At 30.6% G+C, this 17,504-nt stretch overlaps 1 protein-coding gene across 5 annotated transcripts; it reads right to left on the bottom strand.

The window, feature by feature from the left end:
• Positions 1 to 2,251: 2,251 nt before the first annotated feature.
• On the bottom strand, positions 2,252 to 15,316 carry LOC129940771 (uncharacterized). 5 transcript variants are annotated; one of them, XM_056049237.1, is made up of 15 exons: positions 15,174 to 15,307; positions 14,103 to 14,408; positions 11,077 to 11,215; positions 10,820 to 11,004; positions 10,555 to 10,719; positions 10,304 to 10,484; positions 9,441 to 9,544; positions 6,979 to 7,268; positions 6,492 to 6,912; positions 6,185 to 6,421; positions 5,935 to 6,120; positions 4,393 to 4,569; positions 3,820 to 3,930; positions 3,624 to 3,708; positions 2,727 to 3,214 (listed from the first exon to the last, which is right to left on the bottom strand). In XM_056049237.1, exons 2-15 carry the CDS (start codon positions 14,197 to 14,199, stop codon positions 3,169 to 3,171), a joined length of 2,424 nt encoding a protein of 807 aa, XP_055905212.1. In that variant the 5' UTR covers positions 14,200 to 14,408; positions 15,174 to 15,307; the 3' UTR covers positions 2,727 to 3,168. The 5 variants fall into 5 exon arrangements, with proteins under 5 accessions (XP_055905213.1, XP_055905214.1, XP_055905212.1 ...); XM_056049236.1 differs by having other exon boundaries at positions 14,103 to 14,475; positions 15,174 to 15,305; XM_056049235.1 differs by having other exon boundaries at positions 14,103 to 14,567; positions 15,174 to 15,297.
• Positions 15,317 to 17,504: the final 2,188 nt, after the last annotated feature.

The following is a 17,504-nucleotide window of genomic DNA, read 5'->3' as shown; positions in this document are numbered from 1 at the left end:
GAAACCGAATCCGAAGGGATAATTTGAGAAAGCACTTTTTATAACAAGAATAACTCTTGGAGAAATTGTCAATTTCAATTTCTCGCAAGAGATAGTACCCGTGAAAAAAAAGTTAGATGGCACAGTCAACGATTGAACCCAAGACCTCTGGCATGACAGTCCTAAAAATTTGTTGATGAAAAACAAGGGATGGCGTTTTAAAATTTAAAATATTTTTGCCACTATACCTACAAGAGGGGAAGTTTAGCTTTAAAGGTGGAATCACTTTTAAGTGGGATTTTCTATCGATTATCAAGTCAATGCTCGGATGGCCAAAAGCCATATTGGGCGTCAGGCCTTAACGAGAAAAATTACTAAAATTAAAACATTGGTCAGGTTCAGACAACATAAGGGACTTCATTTGCAGTCGACTGCATTCTTTAAACATTTTGACCAAGCAACTAGTTAGTTTTCAAGTTTCATACATTTCAAATTTGGAACTTTACTACACTAATTTCTACTTTCAGTTCTTCGTAAAAAAAACTACTTGTAACAGTATTTTCAACAAAAAACACTCATCAGGCAAGTTATAAGCCCATTACGATTTGTATTTTGTAATGTAAAGCAATATTACTATTGCTTTTTCAATTTGACAAGAAACCCTTTTACACTAAACATTAGATGGAATTGTGTAGAAAATAAATAAACCATAGAGCAATAAAGTTTTGTTTTCAGTCGAATGAAAAAACATGATAAACTTTCATTTTGACATAAGTAGACTTGACTTCATTTTTTCACAGCTGAATCAGATGCTAGCAACATGCCTTACTTTCAAGTCCCTTATGTAGTCTGAACCTGCTCACTCAGTGTGTTCTTGACCAAAATGGTGTCCCAATCTGAACCAGACAAATTACACCGATTGCAGAATCAAATGTCAATTTTGACATTTCCACCATTCCAAAAATTCTCTTTTTCGCTTTTTCTTATCCCTTATATGGTTTTCCACGAGAAAATAAATCAATTTCTACTTGATCTTGATCTGTCAAAAATTAATTTTCCTGTTTTTTGCATTCCATGGGGCAAAATAAATTAATTTATTTTTGAGATTTTTCTTCAAATTTATCCTTCTTTGCACAGTAAAAAATGTTTTGCTGGTAATTTGACAGCCCTATCGCGCTAATTAACACGTACACGAAGTTAAACAAATACAATGACAAAAAAAGCAATTTCAATCGTTTTCCATGCGCTACGAAAAAAAAATCTATTTAAGGGTGAGTAAAAACGAATTGAATCAGATGTTTTTCGAAATTTCAATAAAATAGAAGTTACCTACTCAAAAACCGTAATGTGGCGCAGACAAAACTTACCAAATTATATAAAACCAGCAAAAGACAAATGCCTGTTAACGAACAACTGAAAACATGTTGAGCACAGAGCTTGAAACTAAGTTTCATGCAATTGCCTCTGCCTCCAAGTTGGGTTCTATTTAATTAAAATGTTTCCTATGATAGTTCGTCAATGTGTGAGAAACTGTTTTACACTCCATATGAACATCCTTCTTAAATATTAATTCCACATATATTATTTTTTATTTATTTATTTATTACAAGTGAAATATTATTACACTTAAACAAAGTGAAATAAAGCCAAATCAGTTTGATTTCATTTTGACGGTGTGGTTTTCCATTAATGCAAAGCAACTTTGCATACACTCAACCTTGTACCTACCTCAAGTTCTATAATGTGCCCAAGCAGAGGGGTTGCCGGGGGCAGTATGTTCCCCCTTACATAATTCACCGTAAAAGTAAGTTGGTCTTATTTCTCAAAATAGTTTGGCCTCATATCGCTTTGTTAGTGTGCAATATGGCCAACTTCTGAAAATTGACCTTATTGTACTTTTATAGACTGCAATAAGGCCCAGTTTTAAAAGCTGGTCTTATTTCACGGCACAAAAATAAACGAAATACAAAAATCCAGCTCAAATGTTAAGACCTTTTTTTAAACATGATGTGTTGGACCTGGAATAAAAATGGCAAATATTTCAACAAGCTCATAATTATGAAATAAATGGAATGTATTTTAAGCCCTTACTAAAACTTTTATTCATTACAATTATTGTAAATTTTCCTTTACCTTTGTCAAAAGAGTATAAATGCTGGAATAAGTTAAGTTAATTTTAATAAACTTCGAGTGAAGTTAGGTCAATTTTCTAAGAAAATTGTTGGTTGTTGGCCTAGATTCCTACTTGAAGGAAAAATTAAAACACAACATCTATTAAGCCACTACCATTGTTTTTATTGTTTCTTTTTTTAATTCCAAAGCTTGTGCAATTAACAATGTTTTATGATCGTTTTTTACTTTTATTTGAAGAGCTATACAAAGAGAAGTTGTACATTGTAGCGATTTAACAAGGAACAAAGCTAAAAATGTTCACTGTTAAAAGCCTAGGCAGCTGAAAAGCAAATTAATTGAAAAATATTTAATATTGCTTGGTATTTTTTTTGAACACATAAGGCACAATTTGACTTATATATTTTTGTTTCTATATGAAAATGCAAAACTGATAATGAAAATTGGTGGGTGGGTGATGATTTTTTGACACGGCTGAGTTGATATTTTCTATAGAATGCCCATCTTAAAAATCTTATTTAAATGTTTTTTGTTTTTCTTTTTTTTAATATATTTTGCGTGATGTAAAATTTAAACAAAATACATGTTGTGTAAATGAAAGTAATAAAAAACCCAAATAAAATTTAATATAAAACTAAATTCATAGATGCTTTATTACTTCGTTTTGGTTTCACAATTCGAATTGCTGATCAAAAATGTAGTTACAATTTTGTTATTTAATAGGGCAATTTTGAAGAATAAAGCACTATTTGCGCAATTATTATTATTTCTTTTAAAAAGTATAAAAATTCTTTGGTCTAACAATAGCAATAATTTTCACTAGATAATATCGTTCTATTGAAGGCTTTAAATTTAGCTTATCCTAAAATGTACGTTAGTGTCTTTCCTTGAGTTTATCATTTTTTTTTTTTTTTTTCAAAGTTATCTTATTTATATTTTGACGTTTGCTATTGTAGTATCTCATTGTTTAAATAAAATATAAAAATGAGTAAATTTTGTTGGATGGTTAGCAGGTACGGCCTCCGGTAGTTTTGTTTCATGCATTTATGATATGGAATTTCACAGCTCGGCAAGTTCCACTCCCCTTTCTTCTATGACTTTACTTCTGTTTGAAAATACGAATTTAATAAAAAAGTATAAGTATTTTGTCATTTTATCATTCATTTGCAATGAGATCTTGAGCCGAGAATAAAGTATTACACTCAATTGCTAGATAATGCTTTAAATATCGATTTAACATATCTTAGTGAACTATGATGATGAATACAAATTAACAAAGTCGATTCGAAAATGTGTGTTAATGTTTCACCATCTAGGTACAAGTTTATGTTTTTATTTCATTGCTAAACTGAACTTGACCTGACTGGCAAATATGTAAAACCTGTGCAAGCAAATTTTTTAAAAGGAATTTGCACATATTTTCTAAATTCTTTTAAGATTCATCATCTCTAGCTTAATTCTAATCCTCGCGTGCTTTCTTTCTCAGTTTTTATTTTTCTTGTATTTCAACAAACCTGTTTCGGTATTTCATGATAACAGCAAAAATCGCTCCATTGATTATAAATAGGCCGGCAATCAAAACACATGGAATGATAATATCTTTATGGAAATAAAAAAATTAAGAATGATAAATAGGTATTTAAATAAAAAAGCATGAATAAACCATAGTAATTATTTAAACAAACAAACATATGGGTGACCATTTCGTACCAGTAATCATATCAGCTTCGTTTTTAGAGGGCATTTTTGTGACAACAGACAAATCTGGTTTCTTGCTAATTAAAGTTAATTTTTCTTCACTCCCAGTGAGGTTTTCTTGTTCTGCAAAGTTTAAATGTTATATAAAGATGTATGTAGGTATATCTATATATGTAGATACTAGCTCAACGGCATAATCTTAAATACAAACGTACATTTATTAAAATTATTACTTATATTAATTTAAAACAACACTTTCAGTATTCAATTATATTAAGCTACGCTGATAAGTTTAACTAATCAATACATTTTACTTTATATGTACAAACTCATATGGTCATAAGCATGTATAGAGGAAATTGACTTGGAGCCAAATTAGAAATCTTCCATAGTTTGTATATATTTGTATGGAATTTTTCTTATTAATTGAAGCAAACAAAAAGAAGAATTACAAACAATGAATTATTTTATTTTCAAACAACGAACAATGATATAAACCTAAATGAAAATTAATGAATATGACTGATTTATAAGTTTTTTCTAACTACGATTAATATAAAATGAAATTAAATTTTTTTATCTTACCAGTGCAATCGGGTAATAATTTATCCCAAACGTGTATATTGTTGCAGGTTAATTTACGAGTACTTAGACCAGAGTCTGGGAACAGAAATGAGGGATGGCATTCGTAGAATGCTGTGGTTGATGTTCTTTCAACAAGTTTGACATGGGTTGGAAGTGGTGGATTCACGCAACTGTCAGCTAGAAATTAAAACAGGGTCGATATTGAGAAGAATATTAAATGGTGAATTTCTATTTTGTTTTATAATCAGAAATTTCAGTATTCTCAAAAATGTAATCAAAATTTCTCATGCTTATGCATAAATCTGAGAGTAGACATTTTATTAATCGATTTCTCAAGAATTCTCTATCGTACAATTCAAAAAGGAAGAAAAGAAATGCAAGGCTAGGCGAAAATGAATAGTGAATAATTTTGTTTATAATTCATTCTCAGAAGTCTTATAAGAGTGAACTGCCAAATGCATAAATTAAATTCGTATTTTAAATTTTTGGACAGTTTATATTTCTAAAATGTCTGAAAGTTCTCTCAGTCAACTTGATGGGACAAGCTAATTTAAAAAACATATGTACATTAACAGCATTCCTAACCTTAGAGCCAAATCAGTTTTGAAGTTTTACTTCCAACATTAAAGTACTAAATAGCAAATATTGCATTTTTTTAAAATCAAAAATAACAGACCCCATACAAATTTTTTGGCCAAAAATCAAGTTTTCCCAGAAACTAACCGATAGGTTTTTATTAAATTTTCTTCATTTTTTTTTCTTTACTTGGTTTCTTTCAATAAAAAATATATTTTCCAATCGTGCATTTTTTGTTCTTATTTAAATAGTACGATAGAGAATCTTTGAAAAATTGAATTAAACAAATTGCTTATTAATGATAAATATATCAATTTTGATTTGCCGATAGTTAACGGTAACCTTTCTTCACAAATATTCAATTTCTATTCCACATATGTATATTAATTTCAAATAAATTTGCAACGCCATTTGTATCTTCTTTGCTTTGCTTTTTTTAAAATTTTTAGTTCTGAAAAAGATTCCAATACTAATTTTGCTTTTTGATCGTAAAATTCCAAATGAATTGTTAACGTTTTTACAAAAAAATGCCAAATCTAAATGCTTTAGATCTTTAAAAAAAAAACTATCGAAAATAGAATGAAATATTGGAAAACATTGAACTCTAGATTTCGGCAAATAATACATAAAATTGGTTTTTATTTTTTTCGAAATGAAAAGCTATTTATCAATCAAGTTCAGTATTTTCTTCCACCAAGTCTTAGGGGTTAAACGATTGTATCGGTAATTGTCTGTTAAAACAATAACAACGTATACGTATAAAAATTACTTTATTTATTGTATAGTTTGTAAATTAATTTGTTTGTAATTTGAAATGATCTAAAACTAAATTTTTAGTAATAACAGAAACAGGCAGGAATCAACTCTTAATTATTAAACAAATAATTAAATATAAATAATACATTTTTGGAATTGTTTTTCAATCAATATTCAAAATGTAAATATAAAATAAACCAAAACACTTACCCGTATAGTGTAATAATACCCCTCTCTTAGGAAATGCAAATTTCGAAGTTGTTTTGACAATAATTTTAACCCAATTCGATGAGCTTATAACACCAATAGGTTGAACAGCTTCAGTACAGCTATTAAATAATGTTGTATTCGCACCGAAATCATCAATTTGAAGAAAATCCTTACAAATTTCATCATCTTCAAAGACAAAAACTCGATATGCATATACAAATAATAATATAATAAGAATTATAAAACCTACATCGTAGAGAATTATCTATGATGGTTACCCATAATCTTATACCCTCTGGGGCAAGTATGTCCCAATGACAGTCAAATTCACCAATATAAAATTTTGGATAACCTGGTGTCATGGCAAAACCGTGTAGCAATGGTGATCTATAAGATGTTCTTTGGATACTGTTGTATGTAACACGAGAGCTGTTTTCTTCTTCTTCGGAAATGTCTTCATGTGTTTCAAGAATTTCAGCATGTTTTTCTAGGTAGTGGGTATACAAAAAAATAATCTATATTACTAAAGCTCAATGGATAGGTACACTTTTGATTACCTTCATTTTGGGGAGTGCTAGTGCTAGAGCTAATCACTTGATCATTTTCATGATCTATTTCATTTGCCGCAACGTTAATTGAAAAATTCTGAAGCGTTGCATTCGACCAAACTATGTAGTGAGCTCCTTTTCGTATTACCATGGTCACATTTTCTAGATTTTCAATTTCACCTAAACTTTCATTTTTTGTTTTGTTCTTGTCAACAACATTTATTTCAGTAATTTCATCTGTTTTATGAATCCTATCTGTAGGAGTTGTATCATCTTGTTCATAATTTGAAATGGTTGAACTTGGTTCGTTTGCATTTGTTACATGTTCTGTTGATGTGTCGTCTTTTTTAAAGAAAATTTCATTACCTATTGTTTCTATGTCATTGAAGTCATCAAGATTACTTGGAAGAATTTTCAAAACTCGAAAATCCTAAAAGTAAATGGAATATGAATAAATCGATATATTTTTGAACATTCTTGTAATGAAGGTTCTTACCTGAGAATAAACTCTACTGTTTTTTTGTCCATCTGCTGAAATTTCTTCTTGTTTTATTGAGGGCAGAGAAGAAGTTTTATATTTTCTAGATCCACTCGTACTAAAGTTACGTTCAGCACCATTAATTTTATCAGCCTTAATTATTTTAAGTGAGTGGAGGGCAGTTTCACGTGGCTGTAGTCTTGCCTCGGCTTTTGGATCACCTTTACCAACATCGAGAATTTGAATATTTGGATCTATTTCATAGCCTATTGTTAAATGTTCTCCACAGTAACGATTTATTCTAAAGTCTATTTAATAAAAAAAAGAGTGAGAAAAAACAACATTACGTGTATTTTTTGAAATAATTTATGTACACATGTACATTTTTGCTGCCCATACAAATAATATCTACCGTATATCTTTGCCTTTAGAACTTTTGAATTAAATAATTAAATTTTGAAATAAAAATTGGAATGAGAAACTTAGTTAGTTGCAACAGAATGCCGAACCGTTTTGGAACATAGCCAAAATTATCAAAAATAAAAAAAGACAAATATCTAAACTTCAAAATAATGATGAAGTAGTTTATCAAAATTCAGATAAAGCCAATGTATTTGCAACAAGCTTTTTGAATAATCATTGTGCATCTCAAAACCTAAGTGATTATTATACGTGAAACAGCAAATACAGTTCACTAACAATTTACTGGGACTCCTTGGGTTTAGTCTATATTCAGGGAGGGTGTTAAATACATACAACTTAAAAGTTAAAAAATACCTAAAGCAGGGCACAAATTTCTTACGTTTATGATAAACGCGTGCTACAAAACCAAACACTTTCCATTGGATTTGAAATATGCAAAGGTAATACCGATTCATAAACCTGGAACACTGTCAAAATTCCCAACAAGCTTTCGACCAATAAATTTGCTTAGTTGTATGAGCAAAGTTTCCGAAAAAATTTGAAATGTAAAATATTACGCAACGTTGATGAGCTTCAAATATTTCGCAATGAACAAATTGGATTCAGAACGCATCACAATACTACTCAACAGGTATTTAGAGTCTGTGAACAGATTGGGCTTATATTAATTAAAATAGAACAGGCATTTGACTCAGTTTGGCACGATGGAATTGTTCACAAGATGGTGTATTTCAAGTTTACTTCATATCTTGTAAAAACTATCCAAAGTTTTTTGTCCAATTATTACTTTAGTGTTTTCGCCAACAACTGTTACCAAGTCAACTATGGTGTCCCGCAAGGATCAGTATTAGGTTCTTTACTGAAAAAGATTAATACTTCTGATGTTCCTAGATTACCAGGTTGTCAGATGGCTATATTTAGTGACGACAGAGACTTTGAGAAAAGTTTGAAAAATGCGATAGAATTGATAACCAATTACTACACAAAATGGAAAATAAAACGGAATGCTGACAAACTACAATCTATTTTTTTCAGTAGAAAAAGAAAATCTTGTTACCTAACAAAGCTATTAACTTACCGTTAATGCTGTAAATAATAAATGGGATCAAATACAATAAAATGATGATTCAAAAAGTAGTATTCCGAGCAATACTTCTATATGGTTGCCAGGGTTGGGGGAAATGTGCAAAAGTCATCTTTAAAAACTGCAAGTATAACAAAACAAGCCTCTAAAAATAAAGCTTAACCTTCCACCATATCATTTCATCCCACAGACTTACATTCGAAGACAAATGTTGAATTTCTTTCTCTAAGAATCAATTATTTCATGTATTGTTTATCGATACCTATGTATTTATTTATTTATATATTTATTTATTAATTAATTTATTTTTTATATTTATTTATTTAACAATTTGTTATTTGTTATTAACAAACTACTATTATATTTTAAACCTAATTTCATTTGAGTCAAAGTGGGCTGCCATTTTCAATTTGAGTTATTGAAGGTTTTGTTTGTATTTTTCTTCAAAATTAGTACCTAAATTATTATAATCTTAATTCTTTATATATGTACATACAAATTAATATACTTGTTCAGCAGAAAGATATCATAGTAAAAAATCAAATCTCTGTACATATAAAATTTACTGTTAATGCAAAAATAAAGAATACCTATCTGTCTATGGTACTTTTGTAAGAGTTGCAAAAATAAAACATTGCACTTGAACTTTTGTTTTGATAATGATTTAACATTGTCTGGCCATTATTTTTGTTGGCAAGTCTTCTTCCGTAATATGAATAACGCTATTCCTCAAAAAAACTTTAAGTTTTCTTCTACACAACTAAACTTAATCTGAATTGTGAAGTCATAATGTTAAAAGGGGATGTGTTGTAATTGAATATGTGACATCTCTATTTTGGTAGACCATGACACAAAGTTTTTTAATGGGGTTGGCTTTTAGTGTGTACACTTCTGTTTTTTGACATAAATAGTCGACAGTCGTCTATATATAAACAAAAATATGTACTACCTACAACAATTGAAATGAACATACCTTCCATACAAATGTATTTAACACGAACAACACCACCCTCCCAGACTTTTGCAAAAGGGTGGTCAATGGAAAAAATAAAACTGCAGTGATTTTTACCCGAACATCTGAAACGATAAAGAAATGGATTTATTTTAAAAAATTCAACCATATGTACGTTGATTTCCAGCTTAACAATATTAAAACTAGGTCGTCAGTATTATTAAATAAAATTAATGGTCAAAGGTTAAACATTGCGTGATATAAAATCATTTTGCAATATTTTTTTTCAAATTTTTTCGCATATCAAATAATTATGAAAACAAAAAGAGAAACAAACAAATATAATTCATATTTTCAACTGCACGATACACTCATGCTTTTGAATAATGTGGGTGTCCTTTCCACCTTTGTCATAGTCATCGCCTTGTTGTTAGATTCTTTTTAAAAGCATTGCAAATACCTAGTCGGTGCGAGTGCAGTGTATTAGTCGCTGCCGCCGCCGCCGTTCTAATGATTCAACCCTTCAGGCTTCTTTGATTACATTGTTTTGCCAAGTTGAAAGACGGATTCTCCCCATTTTGTATTTGTATTATTTTTTTCATTTTGTTGTTTAGAGGCGAAAAATACCAAAACACTTGAAGAGTGGTTGAAGAATTTTATTTTTTTCTACACTTGATCCAAAACATTGAGGGTGCAAATTGCAAGTACACAATATGATGTACGTGCGTGATGGAATTTAAGAGGACACAAATTGCATAAAAATCAATAAGCGTAAAAATTGGATAGCTTCATAATGGTGTATATATACAGGATTCGACTAGGATAATCTTTAAAGTAGGCACTATCTATCTGCCGAAGAAACAAGAAAAAGATGATTATCTTACCTTTTGTTCAGCACTCTACGTATATTGTATTCGTTTGCTGACTGATTCCTGTAGGATTTTTCCAGATCCAAGCTATTCAGAGAAGAGATCTGTCTTCCTTGTTCCTCACAATGAGGTCTAGCTGATTGTGTACGGATAATATCGTCGTCCTCTGTAGTTTCAATAGTTTCATTGAGAAGTGCTGGAAAATGGGAGTGGAAAAATATGTTTTCATAAAGTTTTGTAGACTTCTATATCATGCTCGTCTTTACCTGGCGATGAAGGGATGTCATGATTGTTTGCTGTTGGTGTAGTATTATGCAGAGAACGTGAAAAACGTCCCCCTTCTAGTTCATCTTCGGGAGATATTCTACGCAAGTAACGTATTATAAGTCGCTCCAAAACCAACCGTAGCGACGTTCGATTTTTATTTTGGCCTAATAAATTATAAGGGTAGATTATTCTGTTGTTGACTTTATTTATATATAGGTATGGTCTTAGTTGGGGATGTATAAAAATAGATATAGGCGTATTTACCATTATTATTATTGCTACGATTTGTTTTTTCATCTATAAATTCAGCATCTTCTAATATTTCAACATCTGTGTCTTCCTCATTGTCGGAATGATTTTGTCGCAGTGTTTCGAGGAACTTTTGACCTGCTTCTTTTTCTGCATTTTTAGATTCTTCTATTTCTTCCGATGCAAATGTTCTGACAAGTCTTTTTAGGAGTAAAATTTTATTTTATGATAATTGTTAAATTTGTATGTTTTTCAGGAAGTTTATTTTTTACCTTTTCATGTCTAAATGTAGACATTCATCATGTGTACAATTAGGCGTAAATGTTGCTTCTAATATTGCCAATTTAGAGTCCAAATTGCCACATGTTAATCTTAATTCAGTATCATGACATCCATATTCCTCTACCACTTCTAAAATAATTTAAAAAGCATGATTTTTATGTGATTTTTTTTGGACATACATACATATTTATGCGTATATATTTCGAGTAGAATCGTAAAATATGATAAGTTAGCAATAATTAAATTTCACCAAAAATACATCAACCTTGTTTATTATGTGGTAAAAATTTGGCAGGTTCAGGCGATATAAGGACTTGAAAGTAAGACAAGTTTCAGGCTGCTTGATAGTTCATCTTGTTTTTTCATTTAATTGAAAGCTGAACTTTATCACTCTATGATTTATTAAGTTTCTGCACAATTCCATTTAAAGCTTTGTGTAAAAGGATTCCTTGTCAAATTGGGAACGAAATAAGTGATATTTCTTTGTAATACAAAATGTAAATGCTTAATGTTTTGTAGACAATTATGTTTTTAGTAGTTTTTGCAGATCAACTGAAGGTAAAGGTTAGTGAAGTAAAGTCCTGAGTTTTAAGTTTACAAGATGTACGTTAAAAGAATGCAGTTGACTGCAAATGAAGTCACTTATGTTGTTTGAACCTGCCCATTGTACCTTCCCGTCAAAAATTTACAAAATGACGAATTTTTTCTAAAATGCAAATACATAGCACTATTAGACAAAGTACTGTCATTTGACTCTTTAATATGGTTTTCGAAAGAATAGTGTGATAGTGTTAATTTCGTCGTTTTCTTCGTTACACACTGTCTTTAAAAAAAATTCTAGTGGTGAATCAGGCAGTTTTTAAAGTTTGAGTTAAGAACAGAAGACCAAAGAAGAAACGAGCCAACTGAATATGGACATCTGTTAAATAACAAGGGATCGAACTGCTTAGAAGACGTGTTTTCGGCTTGGAATACTTTTTTTTTCAGTGGAAAAGTGAGCAGTTAATTTTTTATTGTAGAGCTGGCTGTTTACTTATTAAGAGATTTATGAGTATTCGTTTTAGATAGCAAGCCGAGACATTTTAGGGGCTGCTTATTGTTATCAGCAAAATCCGTCAGTTAAATTTCTGTTTCAAAGTTTTGAACCTGGTAGAGTCTAGTTTTCAGAAAAATATAAAGTTAAATATTTTTGTAATGAGTTCTAACGTCAAATAATTTTTTTTTTCATAAACAAAAAAAAATGCATTTGAATTCAATGTGCCAACAAAATTTTGTTTTACTGACGGTGTTCCAATTCCTTACTGTTCTGATTATCAAACAAATTTTGATGAAATCAGTAGCAAAAAGGAGGATATTAAATACAACTTATTTAATGACGTAAGTTTGGGCGCCGTTTATAGCTATCAGTAAAATTTTTGTTTTCCGTTTCTGAACATGTTAAAAACTCTATTTTCAACAGAATATAAATGCAAAAAGAAAAAATGTATTTGAAACTGCATTTATTTCGTAAATACATTTTAAAAATTTGAATGATGAAAGAAAATTTGTACTGAACAACTGACTCCAAACTTTTAATAAAATTTTATTTCATTTTACTGATGGCGTTCCAATTTTGTATTGTTCCGATACTTATAATGTCATTGAACAAAATTTCCTAATTGAAATCCACCGTAAAATGTTTACTGACAGAAATCTGTCATTGCAATTGTGTGAAATTGGAACACAAATCAGTGGAACGATTCGTTTCGCTTTTGAACATACAAATATCAACTGTTCAGGAAAGACCTGTCAACAAAATCCAATAATTGGTTTCAATGATAAAAACCAATTATAGCTTTAACTGGGCCCTAATATCTTTGCGTGCTACATGCAGAGAATCTTCTGATCGTCATAACAAAAATTAGATTTTGTTTTATTTTCAAAATAGTATTTAAGGGCCAGTAATAGCAATAATTGTTTTTTATCAATTATTTTTTTTTTGTTTAAAGCGATTAAGAGACTCAACTCAAAGTAAACCTTCATCGGTTTATTCAAAAGACTCGACAAGTTTTATTAATGTTAACCCAATAGTTTCTTTGTCAGTCCATCATATAAACGCCATATGGATCGGTTTTGAAACAAAAAAAGGGGCCCCATGAATCCCAGACGACATGCAGAACATCGATATTTCAATGTCAATTTAATACATAACTTACATTGTTCATGCTAAGTTTTCAAAGTGAAATGTTCGTTGAATATATGAAATGTACTTCGATATATTTAAATGAGCTAGAAAATGACCATGACCCTGACAAGATTCCCAGCACAATTTATGTATATAGAATAGCCACAAATTGTAATCACTAAAGTGGAACGGTCCCAATGGAACATCGTCGAAATATGAGTAGCCTTAATTAGCATAGTCCTTTCACCAGCATATGTACATAAAATAGGATAATTCAGAAACTGTTGATGCCCAAATGACATAATGCTTTTACGAAAAAAACAAGAAAAAAATTAAATAATGTTTGCTTTTAAGTTTAACACTCCAATGATTACTATCACTTAAATATACATCCTACATCCCCTCCCCCATATATTGCAACTTTTAACACGGATATTCTGTACAAAAAAAGGTCAGCTGCTTAACAGTATTCCAACAGATAAAAAACTCTTTTGTTTTATTTACCTTGACTGATGGTTGTCGATGTCGAGACAAATTCACTAGAAGGGAATACAGGTGTGCAGTGCATAGGGAAATAGGGAAAACTCGAGGCTCTCACATCTCATCCTAATACATACCTCTCTTTTTTGCTCTACAAGTAGGATTCCATTGGCATAGGCATGGATACTATATGGAGTTGTAGGTACATAAATCAACACGTTACAGTTGTGGTGGTCGTCGTTGTAGTTCTTAGCTCGTAGGGAAGGAAGGTACATGGAATATGGACGTGCAATGATGGGATTGTGGGTTGTTGCGTAATTGTGCAACTGGAAAGTCGATAGTCTGAATGAAATATTGCAAATAAATACTCACCAATCGGGTTAATCAATCCCAAATGGATACATTCTATACAACAGAATGTTATTCCAAAGCCAATGAGACACACTCGAATTAAAATCGTTGAAATCATGTTGTTGGCCTTGTTGTTTTGTATTTGTTGTTTTTTTTGTTTAAATATATTAATATTTTAATTCCAGTTGGAAGAAAATAACAATTTTATTTAAAAACTACTTTATAAAGGTACTGCTTGCATTCAATATAATCATATTGCACTAAATTAGTTTATTTTCTTGCTGCTGGCTACATCCGATATACCGATTCTCGAAGATAACAATCTTTCTTTTGGGATAAAACGATATGAATATGATGTTTTTGAAATTTCATTTTGATATATATTTTTGTTCATCTTAAAAATCAACAACCAACAAAATTATTTACTCTTCACAAAAAGATGAGACACTGCATTTTGTATGCATATGTACATGCTCCAAACGTATTCTGTATTATTTTATTTAAATTTAAACATTTACAAAAATAAAAACAAACATAATTAAGAACTCAAAAATGTACATATACGATTGAAATTTTCAACATGCTATCAAACTTTTACAGAATATTTTTCTCAGTTTTCTTTTTTGACAACGAGTGCATTATTTTCTTTAAAGATCACTTTTATCTGCAATAGCAGAATATTAAAATATTGCAAAAATAAATTAAAACACAAAAAAGAAAAACGCGGAAATGTATAGCAATCTAGTGGATAGTGGGTGACAACGAAGACGCAACGACGAAACGGTGGGAAATTGTCTAAACTTTTCACATAACGTCCTTTAAAACGGTCGATAATTTCTTGCCATTCTTGTGGCTGATTAGAGATACATAGAGTGTAGAGATGTTAAACCACGAATCCAAATCCGAATTAGTACGAGTACGTTTTTATTTCGATTTAAGTATATTTTTTATTAACAGCGCACAAATATTTAAAATTGTTTAAAAAAAATAAAAAAAATAAAATAATGATGATGTCTGTTGGGTTTTGTTGTTTTCTTGTACTAAATTATTCTTAATTATATTTGTAGGGGGAGATGAGAGCTGAATATTTACTTTAATATAGTATTCTTGACGTTTAGCTATTTTTAGTACCCATCTGTATTGATGTTTCCTAGCGGACTAAATACTGAATACTGAAGCAAAAGCACCACCATTCACTACTGCTGCTCACCTAGTGAATATGACTGCGACGATGTCCGCTCCGCCGACGCCGCCGTTGCCTCTGCTGCTACCGAAGTTTATGTTCATCCTTCCAGCTGTGCACAAGAATATTATTTGGGATATAATGTACCTATACCCGGAAGGGGGAACAATACATTAAGAATACCGCGTGCAAACAACCTTCACACATGATTTTTTGGGGTTGTTGCCGTTTGGTTTTGTTGTTGTTTACTTGAATGTCTAGCAGTGGCACGAGACACTTGCTCTCTTGGATGAGTACACAAGAGTACAAGAAACAAGAGCCCTCTGTGCGCAATATTTATTCCAAATTCCAATGTCCTTGTTTCCCCAAAAGAAGCCAAGAATACCAAAAACAGCAACATAACATCAACAACACAAAAGTTTCTTATGCTTTCACTCTTTGGCAGTTATGTGCACTTGTGGTATAAAGAAAGGCATGGCTATAGCTAACATTGCTGCAATAGAAAAGCGTGTAGAATGTAGAAGCTGATGTATACTCGTAGATAGGGGAGGAAATACGGTATCGTATTTTCTTGAACTACCCTTGGGATAAGATTTTATTCTTTTGTTATAGCGAGAGAGAGAGAGAGAGTAGTGCGTTAACAATAGGGAGATGAACACTAATGCACTTGGCTCTTTAATAATATTTGCAACATGAAACAATCAACCCTGACATTTCGAAAACATGATGAAAAAAGAGAACAAAACTAAGATGAGTATTATTTTGATTGTAAAAATGTATTTCCTTGATGCTTTGTACACGCATCATTTTCCGTGGTAGAATCTAAGCTTTCTATTCCAAGATTGTTATTAAATCGGAAAACAAAACTCTGTACGGTGACTTGGATTACTCATTTAGTTCTTATTTTTTTAAAGATCTTCTAGCTACTGAAAGAAGTTTTTGTTTAATAATCCTACTAAGAGCACTCCCAACCTAGTTTTGGGTTAAACATATCAGCCAAGCAAACCGCACCCCCTCCCTCCGCACATTCATGTAAAATGTGCTGCACTGCAATTTAAAATATTTTATAATTAAAACAAAAGGAACTCATTGACCTTTCAAGATTCATTAATCTGAAATATTTATCTAGATTTTACTGATGATTCTTTTGCAAAGCCTTAAGGGTGTCTCCTTTGATTCTTTGTTGCAGCATGCATCATCAAAGTAGTACAAGTGTGCGATTATTTTAGCTTATTACATGAAAATGGATTGTTAAATGAATGGACTTGAAAATAAAAACCTAGAGGTTGGCATTATACACATCGCGGAATACAGATTAAAATATAAAGTAAAAGATAAAAGTTTTCAAATGCCCAGATTGTATTTGAAATGTTTGTTTAGTTTCAAAAGAAAAAAGTAAAATAGGATATATAAGGAGACACATATGAGCTTATTATCAGTGTGGTAAAGTACTTAAGGGCTATTTTTTTACTATAGCTTAACTCATGGTAAACATTAAAGTTAATCAACTTTAGAGTTCACTACAAATCAAGAGTTTAATCGCAAGTTAAATCTAATTTGTTTCTTAAGTCCTAAGTTTAAAATCGAAAGTTAGCTTACTTTAGAAATTAAAAATATCCCTGGGATGTTTTGGAAGCTGTCAGTTTCATGATTAAATTTCTAACAATATATCGTGCTCTCAGTGTTTTGGCAGCCACATACATACTTTAAAGGTGCCCACGATGCAAAAAAATTTGTTTAAAAAAACAACTAGGTATTATTTACAATTAAAAACGCATTGATTGATTTTTTTCTTTGTCTTAGAATGTTGCTCGCAAAAAAGTATCTAAGTGAACATTTTAGGAAGCACTAATTTTCCGACTTTTATATTCAGTTCAAATTTCAAAAACTTGGCAAAAATTATTTTATTTGTAAAATTTCACTTTTCTAAATATTACAGCACTTTAAGTTTCCACAATGTTCGTTGAAATATTTGATTCGTTATTTATAATGAGAGTCACAAGCTGCATACGTTATAAAAATATACAGTTTTGGCTCTAACAATTCTACTTAAAAAAATAGGTAGAGATTATTTTTCTTCAACCATACTCAAGTGATGTTCAACTTTGCCTGAATAGTACCTGATACACCACTAATTTTACTGGGTACTGTGATAATGCCAAGTTCATTTTCAATTACTTTTCAAAAAGTTCCAAGTTTTTTTAGAATCACAGATGTGTAATTTAATTGGATAACACTTT

Source organism: Eupeodes corollae, chromosome 1 (genome assembly GCF_945859685.1).
Source record: "Eupeodes corollae chromosome 1, idEupCoro1.1, whole genome shotgun sequence".
Classification (NCBI taxonomy): domain Eukaryota; kingdom Metazoa; phylum Arthropoda; class Insecta; order Diptera; family Syrphidae; genus Eupeodes; species Eupeodes corollae.
The sequence above is the reverse complement of the archived record's forward strand: the minus strand, read 5'-3'. Positions and strand labels throughout refer to the sequence as shown.

Coding starts and splice junctions, on each gene's coding strand:
- LOC129940771 (XM_056049237.1), bottom strand. CDS start 14,199: ATGATTTCAACGATTTTAATTCGAGTGTGTCTCATTGGCTTTGGAATA. Junction 6,422..6,491: donor TAGCACTCCCCAAAATGAAG/GTAATCAAAAGT, acceptor CCCACTACCTAG/AAAAACATGCTGAAATTCTT. Junction 4,570..5,934: donor GGTATTATTACACTATACGG/GTAAGTGTTTTG, acceptor TTTAATTTCTAG/CTGACAGTTGCGTGAATCCA.